The sequence below is a fragment of the Oryzias latipes genome, chromosome 6 (assembly GCF_002234675.1).
Source record: "Oryzias latipes chromosome 6, ASM223467v1".
Taxonomy (NCBI): domain Eukaryota; kingdom Metazoa; phylum Chordata; class Actinopteri; order Beloniformes; family Adrianichthyidae; genus Oryzias; species Oryzias latipes.
Window position 1 is genome coordinate 13,496,707 of NC_019864.2, and position 13,696 is coordinate 13,510,402.

At 38.6% G+C, this 13,696-nt stretch overlaps 2 protein-coding genes and 1 non-coding gene across 4 annotated transcripts; 1 reads left to right on the forward strand and 2 right to left on the reverse strand.

Annotated features, from left to right (window-relative positions):
• Positions 1-1,131: 1,131 nt before the first annotated feature.
• Positions 1,132-1,641, reverse strand: LOC101173862. Its single transcript, XR_002873400.1, has 3 exons — positions 1,421-1,641; positions 1,278-1,323; positions 1,132-1,191 (listed from the first exon to the last, which is right to left on the reverse strand). It is a non-coding gene; the product is annotated as an uncharacterized LOC101173862 (transcript).
• Positions 1,642-3,256: 1,615 nt separating this feature from the next.
• LOC101162835 (vesicle transport protein GOT1B) lies at positions 3,257-7,857 on the reverse strand. The gene is made up of 5 exons (XM_004069530.4): positions 7,672-7,857; positions 6,949-7,040; positions 6,668-6,846; positions 6,494-6,575; positions 3,257-4,256 (listed from the first exon to the last, which is right to left on the reverse strand). Exons 1-5 carry the CDS (start codon positions 7,694-7,696, stop codon positions 4,218-4,220), a joined length of 417 nt encoding a protein of 138 aa, XP_004069578.1. The 5' UTR covers positions 7,697-7,857; the 3' UTR covers positions 3,257-4,217.
• Positions 7,858-8,911: 1,054 nt separating this feature from the next.
• Positions 8,912-13,374, forward strand: slc35b4 (solute carrier family 35 member B4). 2 transcript variants are annotated; one of them, XM_023955682.1, is made up of 10 exons: positions 8,913-9,108; positions 10,013-10,126; positions 10,223-10,325; positions 10,398-10,447; positions 10,517-10,598; positions 10,687-10,747; positions 11,609-11,718; positions 11,797-11,872; positions 11,952-12,027; positions 12,593-13,374. In XM_023955682.1, the coding sequence occupies exons 1-10, from the start codon at positions 9,032-9,034 to the stop codon at positions 12,834-12,836; spliced, it is 993 nt and encodes a 330-aa protein (XP_023811450.1). In that variant the 5' UTR covers positions 8,913-9,031; the 3' UTR covers positions 12,837-13,374. The 2 variants fall into 2 exon arrangements, with proteins under 2 accessions (XP_023811449.1, XP_023811450.1); XM_023955681.1 differs by having other exon boundaries at positions 8,912-9,108; positions 10,223-10,447.
• Positions 13,375-13,696: the final 322 nt, after the last annotated feature.

Consider the following 13,696-nt stretch of genomic DNA (forward strand, 5'->3'; position numbering starts at 1 on the left):
CCTGAAAGCAAGCAAAGAGCACCCAGAAAGAGACTTCCATCCATCGTCTGCGTCTGTTCCTGCTTCTTCCTGTGCAGGCTCACAGGAGTTGCTGGAGCCTATTCCACCCACTTCAGGGCGAAGGGGCGCCACACCCTGAACAGCTCGCCAATCATTCGCAAGGTGAAATGTGACGTGGAATATTTAAGATGAAGCCGGACTTTTTCACATCAGCTGCAACATAATAAACCCATCTGAAGACTGACTGCTGAAATCAATGTTTTCAGCCTGATGCATGAACAACTTGCATGAACAAAAAGGGTTCCACGTGATTTATGGTTATATTTTTGAAAAGTTACAAAAACAAAATAATTGTAGATTTTATGAGATTGTATGATAATACTGGACTTTAGCCTGATGTGTATTGACATAAATGATATTGAAAATAAAGTGCATAAAACAGAAAAGTAGTGATAAAATCTTAATTTGCAATTTAAAACTGTTGTTGTGAAATCTAAATGGTCACTATAGAAAGACAGGATGAATTGTTCATCCTGACCATAGTGATTTTGTTCCTAATTTCAATAGCCATGTTTACTTGTATGTGCTCGCCTATGTGCATTTATTCCCTTTTGTGTAGAAGAACAGAAAAAGAATGGCTGTGAGATGCATAAAAAAGTTAAACATTTAAAAAAAACACACTCAAAGAAAAATCTGCTCACTCTGCTGACAAACTGTTACTTTTGTAAAACTGATTTTGGAAAAAAACTTTTAATAATTGAATGATTTGATCTGCAACGATTTTATGCTCTTTATAATACTGAGCACCCACTATATCTCCTCATTTTCTTTAGAAAGAAAAAAAAACAAAAAAATGCAAAGTGCAAAAGCTGTAAAAAAAAAAAAATGTACAAAGAGCAAAGTCTCCATAGGGTAATCTTGTTTTTGTTTTTTTTTAACAAACCAAATGATCATCCTGCTCTGACCAACAGATCTAAACACGTCTTTGGGTATCCTAGACTTAATATCACAATTTATAGAGACAGGAAATAAACTTGATAAAAATTACGAGCAGTGCTGAGAATTTACTTAACCTTATAAATAGTTCTAATAAATATTACATCTATTAGCTGGGAAAAAATGAAGACAAACCTGAGCGTGAGATGCCTCTCTCTTCTCTGCTGCTATGTTCCAACAGAGAGCGGTGTCCCTCTGCATCAACATAGAACAGCATTTATTTTAGCTTTAAAACAAAGCAGCCTAAAATGAGTTTTCTGCTCCTATGATCATGCTCTTACGTGCTCCTTTCAGGTATAAAATTGCCTGAGGAGTCCAGTTTCTTCTCTGGAAAAAGCGAACGGAAAGATTTGGTTAAATTTGGAAGCAAGAAATACAAAAACATAAAAAAATGAATTAATTAAAAATAAAAGATTGCCCTCACCTGTGGGGCAGTCCAACACTGAGATACCAAAGTCACCACAAGCAGAGTTACCGTTAGAGACATCGTTGAATTCTACAAATACAACAGACCACAATTCATCTTTTAATGTCTTCAAACAGACCAACACAGAAACAGAACAAATGCACCAAAATGTTCTAATAAAAGCTCTGAGAGACATCAGGGTTTTTATAACATTTTAATGGGAAACTGTTTCCTCTAAACGACAGAATTGGATTAGACTAGACTAGAATGGAACAGAAGCTTTTTGATCACACAAAGGAGAAAACCTTGTTACCATTGTTCTATCAAAAACAGCAGCTAGATAAGAAATAACAGTAAAAATAGACTTAAATAAATAACAACTATTAAATAAATAATAACAATAATTATTGTCCAGTGTCTATGAGGCGTTCTATAGCTAACAGAAAGATCTGTCAGCTATAGATTTCTTTTAAAAAAAAAACATTGTTCCGATCATTTTGAGGTTTTTATGAATTATTTCACCTCACACAACTGCATTATTATAATTTTGGCAAAAATACTAATACTAAGAGTGTCTTACCGTTTTGTCAGTGGTTCAGACTTGTGTAGATGCCAGGTCAGTTCACAGCCTGTGTCATCACGCGCGTGTCATTTATAAAGCCTCAGTGCTGTAAAGTAGTTGAGTTCCTTCACACCTTAGACCATGACAGAGTGACAGGTGCTGCTGTAGCCGTCGCTGCACATCAATCATAGGCGCCAGCGGCAGAAGTTTCAACTTTTACCCGATTCATAAGCAGCGACGTCTTCAGAGAGATCACCTCAGAATGACTATGCCACTGAGCTTTTATCAATGAGTGTCATGTTATGACAGCGCGTGAGTGGGTGTGTGGGTGCAGACACCTCCATGAGGCCGGAGTGTGGGCATCCTTGTGATGATGGCTCCAGAAAAAGCTGCATGACCCCGTGACTCATATTTTTAATCTTCAATTTACCATTTGATAGTTTTTTCTCAAAGCTGGAGAACATGAAACTCCAAACAGAATGGTGAGTTTGCTGTTTCAGGTTCCCCAGCCAGGACTTGAACTGGGTCCTTTTTTGCTGTGAGGCAAGAGCGCTGACCACTACGCCAAAAATGAATCATACATTTTTTTATTTAGAAAACAAAAGTTGATTTTATTCTTTTTTTGTTTTCTGTTGTTCCACATATTAAAGTGTTTTGGGGGTTTTCTGCCGATCCTTGACTGATAGAAATGTTCCCTGCAGATTTCAGATGAAGATTTCTTCTGCTTTCCACCCGGTTTCACAGAGAACAGAGAAACATCAACAGCTGAGTTTCTGAGCAGGAAAACATGAACTGCATCCACTGCTGCATTGTTTAAAAAAAAAAAAGTTATTTACTACAGAAAAATGTCCCTGCTGTCATTCAAAGTCAAAAACACAAAATCTGTGGATTTATGACAAACCCATCCATTTTCCCAAATACACTAGATCCCTTTTGGGATCACAAGGCTATCCCTGCTACTGTTGAAAGGGATGGTACACTGAACAGGTTGCCAGTCTGTTGCAGGGCTGAACTTGCTCACACACTACCATTCACACCCTTAAAAAAATAAAAAAAAGGCAACTAAATAAAAATAAAAAGCAAATTCAGAAAAAACAAAAACTTTATTTTCACCAGTCAAGCTGTGAAGCTTTGAACCGAACCTGCAACCTTTTGATCGGAGGTCGATCGCTCCACTACAGCCACCCAAGGCGTTCAAGCACCTTTGGAGGAATTGTGGCCAATTAAACTGGGTTACCAGGGCGGTGAAGCTGAAAATAACTGTTGCAAAGTCATTCTCACAAACAGCAAACTTGTTGGTTCTTTAGTCCATGTTTATTGTAAATATATAACATTGTAGCAAGATATATAGCTAAAAAAAAAAGAACAAAAGTCATGGTGAGTCTCCTGTAACATCGCCGTCTGCGTTGGCAGTTTTTTTAAACCCAACTCAACGCCAACTATGAAAGACATGTTATAACTGACACAAAACAGACTTTGAAACCTAAACTTTTTTTCAAAGGTCAACAATAGAAAAGATTTACCTGTAATAGTCTTTTTGAAAATGTAACAAATACTTTTTTTTGTTTTAGCCACTAGAAACATTAAGTACAAATTTGAAAAGACATATTTACGCACATCCATTGTAACATTACAACCATAAAGGCATCGGTGTAACTTTAGGTGTTGCACATCAGTGCAGCCGTGGAGGATTTTGCTCCTTATTTTGAAAACTTCCTTCTGTCAGAATCAAGAGATCAATTCACTGGAAAAGCAAAAAATATCAGAGTATTTGATTTTTAAAAAAAAACACATTTTCTCATATGCACTTTAAAAAAGTATGTTAAACTTATCCAAAACGTTTTTTACAAACAGGTCAAGTTTCATTCAGATGCTTTCTTAAATGTATTTAAATGATTCATTTTTTTAGTTACAGTAAAAAAAAAAAAAAACACTGTCCAGATCTCAGTCTGGAGAGGACGATGCTGTCGACAGAACATGATCTTCTGATTTGGTCCAGTGGTCCCAGGAATTCAGTTCATAAATATCACACATAAAAGATTTTTTTTAAAAATCAAAAGAGAAAACATAAACAATCATCTCCTGTCTGATGGCATTCAGACAGAAAAATCCCCAGGATGTCAGTGGAGCCTCCAAGCTTCCATTTGTGGCTTTTTCGGGGAATTTGTGACGTGTCACTGACCCAAACACAGTCACTGTCAGGAGTGTTGATCAGTAACCAAATCTGTCCTTAGCAGCAGAAACCGCTCCAAGTTATACCATCGTGTTGCTCTCACCGATTTTGTCCACCAGCTGAAACAGAGCAAAAGAAAAATCATTTTAAATAAACGAAACTCCACTTAAATAAAAAGTAAGTTTCTAACACCAGAGTTCTTCTGGAAAATATCTAGGTAGTCGGGTTTTTTCATCTTCCAGTGAAGTATTTGAGTCATCCAGGCTAAATTGAGTCCACTAACAAGATCGTTTAAAAATACATGTTCAATTAGTAAGCATAAATAAAGGACATAAATGTGTAAGAATAAACTTAGTTTGATCTAAAATCCTGCATTAGTGTCTTCCTTAAATCATCTGTAACCTTTTCTAGCTCCCTAAAAAAATATCTTGGTTTTAAGTTTGGGATGTTGCACCTTTGAAAACATTACGCTAACCTACACAGTAACTATTTCATCACATACCTACACACACACACTAGGGTTGTGCCGATGGACGATATCATCGTCCATCGTGATGGGTGACTGACATCCCGATGGAGAGACCACCATCGTGATGCCACGCCCCCGCCACGTTGCGCGTCAACACCATAAGCCGCGGTTACATGTACAAAATATCTTGATGGGATCAATGGTCGGATTAGAATCCAACCGTGTACATGGGCCCAGAAAAATGTTTTCAGAATATAAAAACGTTCACTAAGGTCACAATTTCGGTCGGAATAAATCATTCGCACATGCGCAGTATTCGCACATGCGCAGTTTGAAAACCGGAAGGGGATACAACTTCCGCCGAGCGGCTTTTTTTCCAAACTTTATTGAATGTAACAATTCAATACAAAACGATAACAGCACCGAGCGGCTATATATATTGACATGTAAGCTCGGTAAAATACGAGACGATCTTCTAAGCGTGCTTTTAATAATGTTACGGTTATTATCAAACACCTGTTCGCTCATCATTTGAATTTTAATCCGTGTGGTCAGTGCTTTTTCTGAACGGAGCCAGGATTAGCAGTATGCTAACACGGGCTAACAACATTAGCTTTGGGTGGCGCTGCACGTAAACGTGAAAGAATAACATCAGCCTTTATTTAGTCGGGACACGACTGGAAACACAAATCCGCGTGATTGTTTGAATGTTTTCTAAGGACTGAGCGACATTTCTGCTTTGAAGCTCAAACCGCTGTGTGTGCTGACGATCCGAGCTGTGCTCAGACACACTTTTAGACCCGGTTCTGAGTTCGGTTGCTTGTACCCCTAGAGCTGCGGGACGGATCGCAGTCTTAAATCTCCCACACATACCGCTCATGTACCCCCCCCCCCCCTTCCCATCAAACACAAAGCTTTAAGTCTGCGCTCCGCCGGTACACTTCACTAATTAAGTGCGGGAGCGACTACACTTCTTTTCTATCTTGCTTGTTACTTTTTTTGTTAAAGTCACTTCCCTCAGTTTATACTGGATCATCGCGGATTAACCATTAGTTGGGAAATAAAATGAAAAAAGCAAAATAACGAATAGCAGTTATATAAGAACGAAAAATGTAAAAATACCCCCCCCCCTCCCCCCGCCGATGTCATCGTCCATCCCGATGGTTGACAGCAAACATCGTCAACGGCCAAATTAGGGGACATCGCCCAACCCTAACACACACCCACCCACAATGCCCCCCCCCCCCACACACACACACACACACAAACGTTTTTGTTACATTTTTTCATTTTTCCCCATGTTTTGTTTAAAGATCTAGTTAAATGAAAATGGTGTTTGGGGTGTTCTTAACTTGTTATTGTAGCATTTTTCTCATGGTGGAGGGCAAATATTAAGAAAAAATTAAGCTTAAAATTCCTGGGTCGGACACAAAATCCCTGCTCCAATCCATTCTGATGTATCCACTTGCAGACAAATAGATCCATGTACGTCTAAGTCTTCCTCGTCTGAGCTGGCATCTGGCTCAAAACTGCACGGCTGAATAGCTCCAATTTTTGTTACACAAGTAACAAAATTAATGTTAGATTGGGGGAGTGACGGGCTGCAAGTTGGCGAGAGAGCACGTAAACAGATAGTTTAGCAATAGGTGACGGGAAGGGGGGGCAGAGTTGCTCCACACCAACAATTCTGTCCACAACTTAAAGGCGAATTTCTAATATACTACTAGTGCTCTGCAAAAACTATGTCCTCGATAATGACAAAATTAATTTTTTGGCTAAATATGGCATAATCATAATTAAAAGAACACTGGGAACGCTTAAACACTAGATCAGAAGATGATTTGAGTGGGTCTTTATGCTTTTGGAGCTTGAGGCTCATTGACTTACTGCACTAATCCCTGGTAAACGGAGCAAAGATCCGAGGACAGGAACCCGTCTTATAAATCCGACCGCCACTGGGAAGAAGCCCCTAATAACAGAGAAAAGGAGAAAAGTGAGACTTACTTAAGTAACACAAATTCTAACGATGATAAAACAGTGTTTCCATCTTTTTCAGGTTACCTAAACAAAAGGAAGAAACCGTAAATTTCTAGGATAACTCCGATGATGGGCCAGCCAATCAGAACCACAAGGACTCCACCAAGGAAGAAACTGGTGGCTTTTACTTTGTGTCTCTGGAAGAAGAATCTGAAGGTGCGCTCCAGGCCGATGACAAACGACAGGCCTGAGACAAACAGGATCTGCATTGGGACACAGAAGGCTTAAGGCTGAACAGTTTTTTGTTTTAATCCAATGGAGTTAAAAAATTATAAATAAGTAAGTGTTGCAGCTGTATGACTCACGTTGCCAATAGCAAGGAGCGCTTTATCGAAGAACAGCACCATTCCAAAGAAGAGGAAAAACACCCCAAAGCCCGTCAGCCCCATTCCAATTTCTGTTGAGTTTCATTGACAAAAAAAGCTATGATCATGGCCATAAGAGAGTTTATGAACTTAGAGAAAAGGAGACAAAACGAAAATGTGAATGCCTGAACCAAAAATTTGAAATAAAATTATAGTTTAAACGTTTAAATCAAATAATCAACTTATACACTTTCAATTCCTAGAAAATCATTTAAACGGCACACAGATTATACAAAGAATGAAAATGTCATTATACGTGCTTAAACCTCTCCTGGAAGGTGGAGATTTTATGCCCCAAATGGAGGCACTTTAATATCTTGAAGCACAATTTTGCTTATAAAAAATAAATTTAATTAAAATCTCAATCAATCCAAGTCAAAAATGGTCAAGTGCGTTTAGGAACTCCCTACTGAAGACAGAAAGATAGAATTCTTGAAACTTAGTTAGTGGAAGTTTTGTATTAATTTTTTTAAATAGCATACAGTGTAATAAAAGCTGTTCTTTCTTTTTGAATAAAAACCCTGTTTGGAAAAACATGTCTACAGTGACGTACATTTATTTCCATCCAATCACGTTAAAGCTGTTAGCTTCATACATCTACTAGCTAAACCAGATTTGATGTCCCCATGATAAACAGCGGCAAAAAACAGAAATAGTTCTTACTTTGTGAATCCGTGAGGGAGATCATATTGACAGCTGCTTTGAAATAAATCTGCTGACACGACGTTGAAAACACCGTTCACTTACAAACTAACAGAATAAGAAAATACCAGAAAAACTGATGCCAAATAGGCAGCTGTGGCACCGGCGGAAGCTGCGCTAGCGGTACGGTGTACGACGCTACGTCAACTGAAGCCACGTCGGCACGCAATCCATCAAGGATCGTCTATAAAATGAGTCGTTACACTGATCATTACTTGGATCATTTTAGATTTAGGCAGTTTAACACACATTTTTGCAATATTTTTAACTTTTTTAGCTATATTTCCTATTTACCACTATTTGTGTGTAAACAACATTGGTCAAAAAAGCTGCATGTTTAGTATAAGTATTGCCTTTTATGAGTCTTTGTGGTTTAGAACAGCTATGTCCTGAGTTTTACATTTCTTTGCTTTTCATTGACCTATGCAAATTGTACTTTTATATACTTTATATAATTATAACTATAAAAAAAACTAAAAAATTATACATGGAAAAAATCAGAGTTTTATGCTAAACAAGCCACTGACAATATAAAAACAGTATGATTATAGCAAACCATGAAAAATATATATGAACGAATTTTGTTACACTTCTGCAGATTTGTTTCATGCTTTTTTTCTTTTTTTACATTTGCTTAAATGTGTGCATATTTATTTTTACAATAAGAAAGCCATTTTCATTCAGCTAGGTCTTTAACAAACATTCATTCATTTATTTATTCATCTTCCAAACCCGTTTGGTCCCTTTTGGGGAAACGGGGCTGCTGGAGCCTATCCCGTCCACTCGTGGAAAGGAAAGGGACGTCCTAGATGTCCATGTTGCCAGTTTGTCGCAGGGCCACAATCACACACCCATGCACACTCACATTCACAGCTAAGTGTGTGTGGGTGTGAGGAAATAGTTACTGTTTAGGTCAGCTTTAGTGTGGTCGAAGTTGAAGCATCCCAAACTTTTTTTTTTACCCACAGGAAAATAATTCATAAACATATAGTATTTTCTTTCTCTTTTGGCTTTTCCCATCAGGGGTCGCCACAGCGAATCATCCTTTTCCACCTCATAAACATATAGTATAAGTGTTTCATTTTTGTGTCAACATTATTATTATCTTTTTTTTTTTTTTTTTTTTCGGCCAGCAACGGCAAACAAACTTCATGCCATCTTTGTCATAGTATTACCAAACTGCAACTCCCACAAGGCTGTGCGAACAGGAAGTGTGACATTTTAGAATCAGGCTCCGAAACGCAGCCCGGCTCATTCCCAAACATGCATCGTTTCTTAACTCGTTTTAAATAGTGGCGCTTTGGTTTGACTGCAGAACAACATGGGGACCGCGTTTGCCATCATCCTGGTTTTTGTCGGGTGTTGTAGTAACGTGGTGACTCTGGAGCTGCTTGTACGGTCAGTGACAAACTTAGACTCCAGTATGAGACGGAGGACTTTGCTGCTAGTTGGACTGGAGCGGAGGTTCTGATAATAATACCAGCGAAATTGTTCTGTCACCACTCGCTTTTAATCCGTTCAAACCAAAGAGGACGACAGTGTTATTATTTGTCAAAAAAATAACACTCGCAGTTTTCTTTGTTTAGACTGAAGTTTGCAATGAGAAGCTCAGTTTTCTTTGTACACTGTGTTCATCTCAAATGCTGAGGTATAAAGATCGTATGTCATTCATGACGTGGACGTGCAAAGCAAATTAGTGCTTAGAGTCCCTTATTGTACCTGCATAAACGGAGACCGATTGAATTATATAAAATTTTGAAAAAAGCCTATTTATAAAGCACATAATCACAACAATAAGCTCTCTCATTGATAATTTTCATTGGAAAACTGCTCCCTTACTTTCACAGGGTGACATTTTTATAAATATTTCAAAAAGAACACCCAGGAGTGAATCAAAATATTAGTAATTATTTTGAACAAGGTAGAAAATCAAAATATGAAATGTTGCTGCTGTGTAATCAGATATGTTAGAACACTTTTTACTCCTATATTTACTATTTTTGTATGTGTGACACTGAGGTATATATTCAAGTGCAAAGCCAATAAAATATCTAGCATTTTATTTAGATTTGAGGTGAATGTTTATATTTCAATTATATCTGCATTAATTCATCTTCTTGAAATAGCTAAGAACACGTGAAAACCCTCTGTTTTGTCTGTTTGTATGTGTGTAAATGTATGTGCAAAAAACCTATCATTTTGATATATATAAGTCTTTCTAACTGTAAGTTGTAAGATTTTTGTTGTTGTTGTTTTATCCTCTTTTTTAAGTTTAATTTGGATGTGTCCTTTTCTTTGTCAGAGAGTTTCCAGGATGTGGCAACCTGGTTACGTTTGCCCAGTTTTTGTTCATCGCCTTGGAAGGGTTCATCTTCGAGACGAACTTTGGCAGGAAGAAAGCTGTGATCCCCATCAGGTAGGTCTTCCACCTGAAGTTTCCCTCTTAACATTCTGATAATAGGCTAAACTTACGTCTCTCCCTACCCCCCCCCCCCCCCCCCCCCCCCCAAAGGAACTATATGATCATGGTGACCATGTTCTTCACCGTTAGTGTGGTCAATAATTACGCTCTCAACTTCAACATAGCTATGCCGTTGCACATGATCTTCAGATCAGTAAGTGCTCCTGAAAGCATGATAACATTTCCTGCACCTGTGTGGGTTCATACCAGTCCAATGTCTCTGCAGGGGTCGCTGATCGCCAACATGATCTTAGGCGTGATCATCCTCAAGAAGAGGTAACTCGTCCTCCACTTATTACTTAATCTCTGTGCTCATTGATGGCTTCTAACTGTCTGTTATTTCAGGTATTCAACTGGGAAATATTTGTCAATAGCTCTAGTTTCAGCAGGCATCTTCATCTGCACCATCATGTCCGCCAAGCAAGTGGTGAGCAGCTGTCGGACATTTTTATTTTGGTGGTTGTCGTGAAGTTGATCGTATGTCAGCTGTAGTAACTACCGGTTTACTTCTGCAGAGTGCATCCAGTGAGGGATCAGAGGAGGAAAGCTTTTCTGTCTTTGTGCACTGGTTGATAGGTGAGTACCGGGCCAGAGTAAAGTGAATGACAGAAATGCATTCGCTTGAAGAACCCCCTCACTTCATGCATAGTAAAGGGGGTGGGATTACTTTTTTTTTTGTTTTTTTTGCTATCAGACAATTTGAGAAATGCAATTCTAGCGGAATATATGGTGTCAATTTACTGTTTTGATGCGCAATACTTTAGGCTCTATTTTGACACCATAAATTTTGAGTATTGAGTAGTCGCTACCAAATCAGAATTCCTGATTGGTCACAGTTTGACCTGGTTTACGTTCAGTGACCACGTGTTTTGTACATAGATCCTGAAAACGGTTGTAAAAACTTGCGTAGCTACGCGTGAACGTTAGAGTTTTGAACGCAGAAGTCCAAAACAGACATTTACACAGAGTTTCATGGGAAGTGGTCACTTGAACGCACCATGCAGATGGCGGTGTAACCTCATGTCCAAACTGATTTTAAGCACATAGCCATTGTTTCGCAGGCTTATGTGGACAGGCAGTCAACATGTCTGTGTTTTTTTTGCCAGGAGACTGTTACTCTCATCCTTTAGCTACATATTTTTGCTGGAAAAGGGATCATAGTTTGTGTTTTTTAAGGTTTTAGGGGGCTTTATACTTTTCTACTGTCATTTTTCTGCTCTAGAATAAAAAGCTACTGCAAGGATGGATGACTTTATGTAGCTTTGTCTTTTACCACATTGGGTCCTATTTTACATGATATAAAATGCCTTACAAATTCGGACAGAAGGGCCTTGACTCACTTTAGCAACCATGCCCAACCTGCCTCTTGTATTTGTCAAATTGGGCTATGATGGCAGCTTCATGAACGCTTGACACTTGCGCCCGCTCTCCTTTCAGGCATCGCCATGTTGACCTTTGCTCTGCTGATGTCGGCTCGGATGGGCATTTTCCAGGAGACGCTGTACAAACAATATGGAAAACACCCCAAAGAGGCCCTCTTCTATAACGTGAGTTTTCCCTTCCACCATCGAGGTAACAATGACCACACAACTTTATTCAGGAGAAATCTGCATTTCTGTTTGCAGCACTGCCTGCCCCTGCCGGGGTTCCTGCTTCTTTCTACAGACATCTACAACTATTGCAACCATTTTAGCCAGAGCAGTGAGTGTTTTGAGCCGTTCAGATGAGCTTTTGGTTTGGACTATATCAGATGTAATTGGTGGTGATTGTTTCCTGACAGCTCCTGTACTCGTTCCTGTGGTGGGACTGACCGTACCAATCATGTGGATCTACCTTCTAATCAACGTTATCACACAGTATCCGTCAGAAAAACAAAAAAAGTACTTTTTTCAACCTTGTTTGTATACCTTACTGAAGTTGAAATGTTCATCCTATTTATTATTTATTTAGGCGTCTGTAAGTACACGCAGTAAAACATTTTCTTTGAAGTTGCCGTATATGTATAGGTAATGCAAATAATAATAATTTCACTTACCGGTATGTATTTTTGGTTGATAGAGTATTTCTGCCCCAACTAAAACGTCCTAAGAACAAAGTCACTTTAAATAAAGTTTTTGTCTTCACTTCATCTAAAAAAAAAAAAAAAACTTATTTAAAGATACATAGATGTATGTATTTTGTAGTTTGTTGCCTCTTAATTTTCTTTAAAAACAACTTAATTTTAGATTGGGGGAAAATATTTCAATCTTTAAACATCATGACGGCTTTCTCTTAAGAGTTCTATTAATTTTTTATCGTCAGCTCTTTATTTTAAATTAAAGACCCCGCGCTAGACAAACATAATGACATACAATCTTTGCATATTTTCCATCCTTTTTTCTCCTTCCGTATGACTGCTAAAGACTTTAACCGTTTCTCCAGATATGTCTGTATTCGGGGAGTTTTTGTCTTGACCACAGAGTGCACGTCGCTGACGGTCACCTTAGTGGTGACGCTACGAAAGTTCCTCAGCCTCATTTTCTCCATCATTTACTTCCAAAACCCCTTCACTGCGTGGCACTGGTTGGGCACGTTCGTGGTCTTTGTGGGGACTCTGCTTTACACCGAGGTGCTGAGCAGCATCCAGGCAGCTCTCCGGGGAACCGGAACGAAGAAGGCGGAGTAATACAGCAAGCCTGGAGGATGGGAAAATGTTCCCCATGTTGGGCTTTTTAATACACCCACAGCTATTTTTATAAAATTAGTTATTTTGCTGTGGTTCTTCAATCAAGTCAGTCAAAAGGTTTCACTAAAAACAAATTGTCATATTTTCCATTTATAAATATGGATTGAATCATGTTTGTAGTTTTCATAATTCTGAACGTGTTAGGATGTTCTTTGTGTGGTCGACACTCCAACTCAAAAAGTACATAAGTATCTGTAAATTATGTATTATTTCATTTGCAAAAGGATTTCTTGACCTTTACTGTGCCTCTGTAACCTTATAAAAATAGATGTGCTCAAGTATGTGTTGTTTAGCTCTGTGTCTGATATGAAAGAGGTGGACAGTTTGTCCTGAGTCCAAATCTTAAAAAAAGTTTTTAAATGACTGTGTGCAATATGGATTTCACCAAACCAACTGTATAAACAATTTCAGCCATGTTTGTTGTTTTTCTGTCTGAGCGTTCCCAATAGTCTTTTAATTATGATCATGCTGTTTTTAGTCAAAATTTAAATAAAAAAACTGTAATTTACATAGTTTCTGGAGAGAAGTAGCAGTTTGTTGCAAATTTGTCCCAAAGTTGTGAGCAGGGGCGTTGGTGAAGAGCAACCCTGCTCCCCTTTACACAATCTCCCACTGGCTTACAGCCATTCATACCCACAACCTAACTTTATCGGTGCAATGAAATGGCAAGCAATATCAGAGCTATCCAGCCGTACATTTTTGTGCCAGATACCAGCACGGACAGGACAAAGACGTACATGGACCTATTTGTCTGCAAGTGGATGCATCAGTATGGAGCAGAGCACAGAGCTTTTGGACCC

Coding starts and splice junctions, on each gene's coding strand:
- slc35b4 (XM_023955681.1), top strand. CDS start 9,032: ATGGGGACCGCGTTTGCCATCATCCTGGTTTTTGTCGGGTGTTGTAGT. Junction 9,109..10,012: donor ACTCTGGAGCTGCTTGTACG/GTCAGTGACAAA, acceptor TTTCTTTGTCAG/AGAGTTTCCAGGATGTGGCA. Junction 10,448..10,516: donor GTGATCATCCTCAAGAAGAG/GTAACTCGTCCT, acceptor CTGTTATTTCAG/GTATTCAACTGGGAAATATT.
- LOC101162835 (XM_004069530.4), bottom strand. CDS start 7,696: ATGATCTCCCTCACGGATTCACAAA. Junction 6,847..6,948: donor CGCTCCTTGCTATTGGCAAC/GTGAGTCATACA, acceptor GTCCCAATGCAG/ATCCTGTTTGTCTCAGGCCT. Junction 4,257..6,493: donor GTTTACCAGGGATTAGTGCA/GTAAGTCAATGA, acceptor GCTCTGTTTCAG/CTGGTGGACAAAATCGGTGA.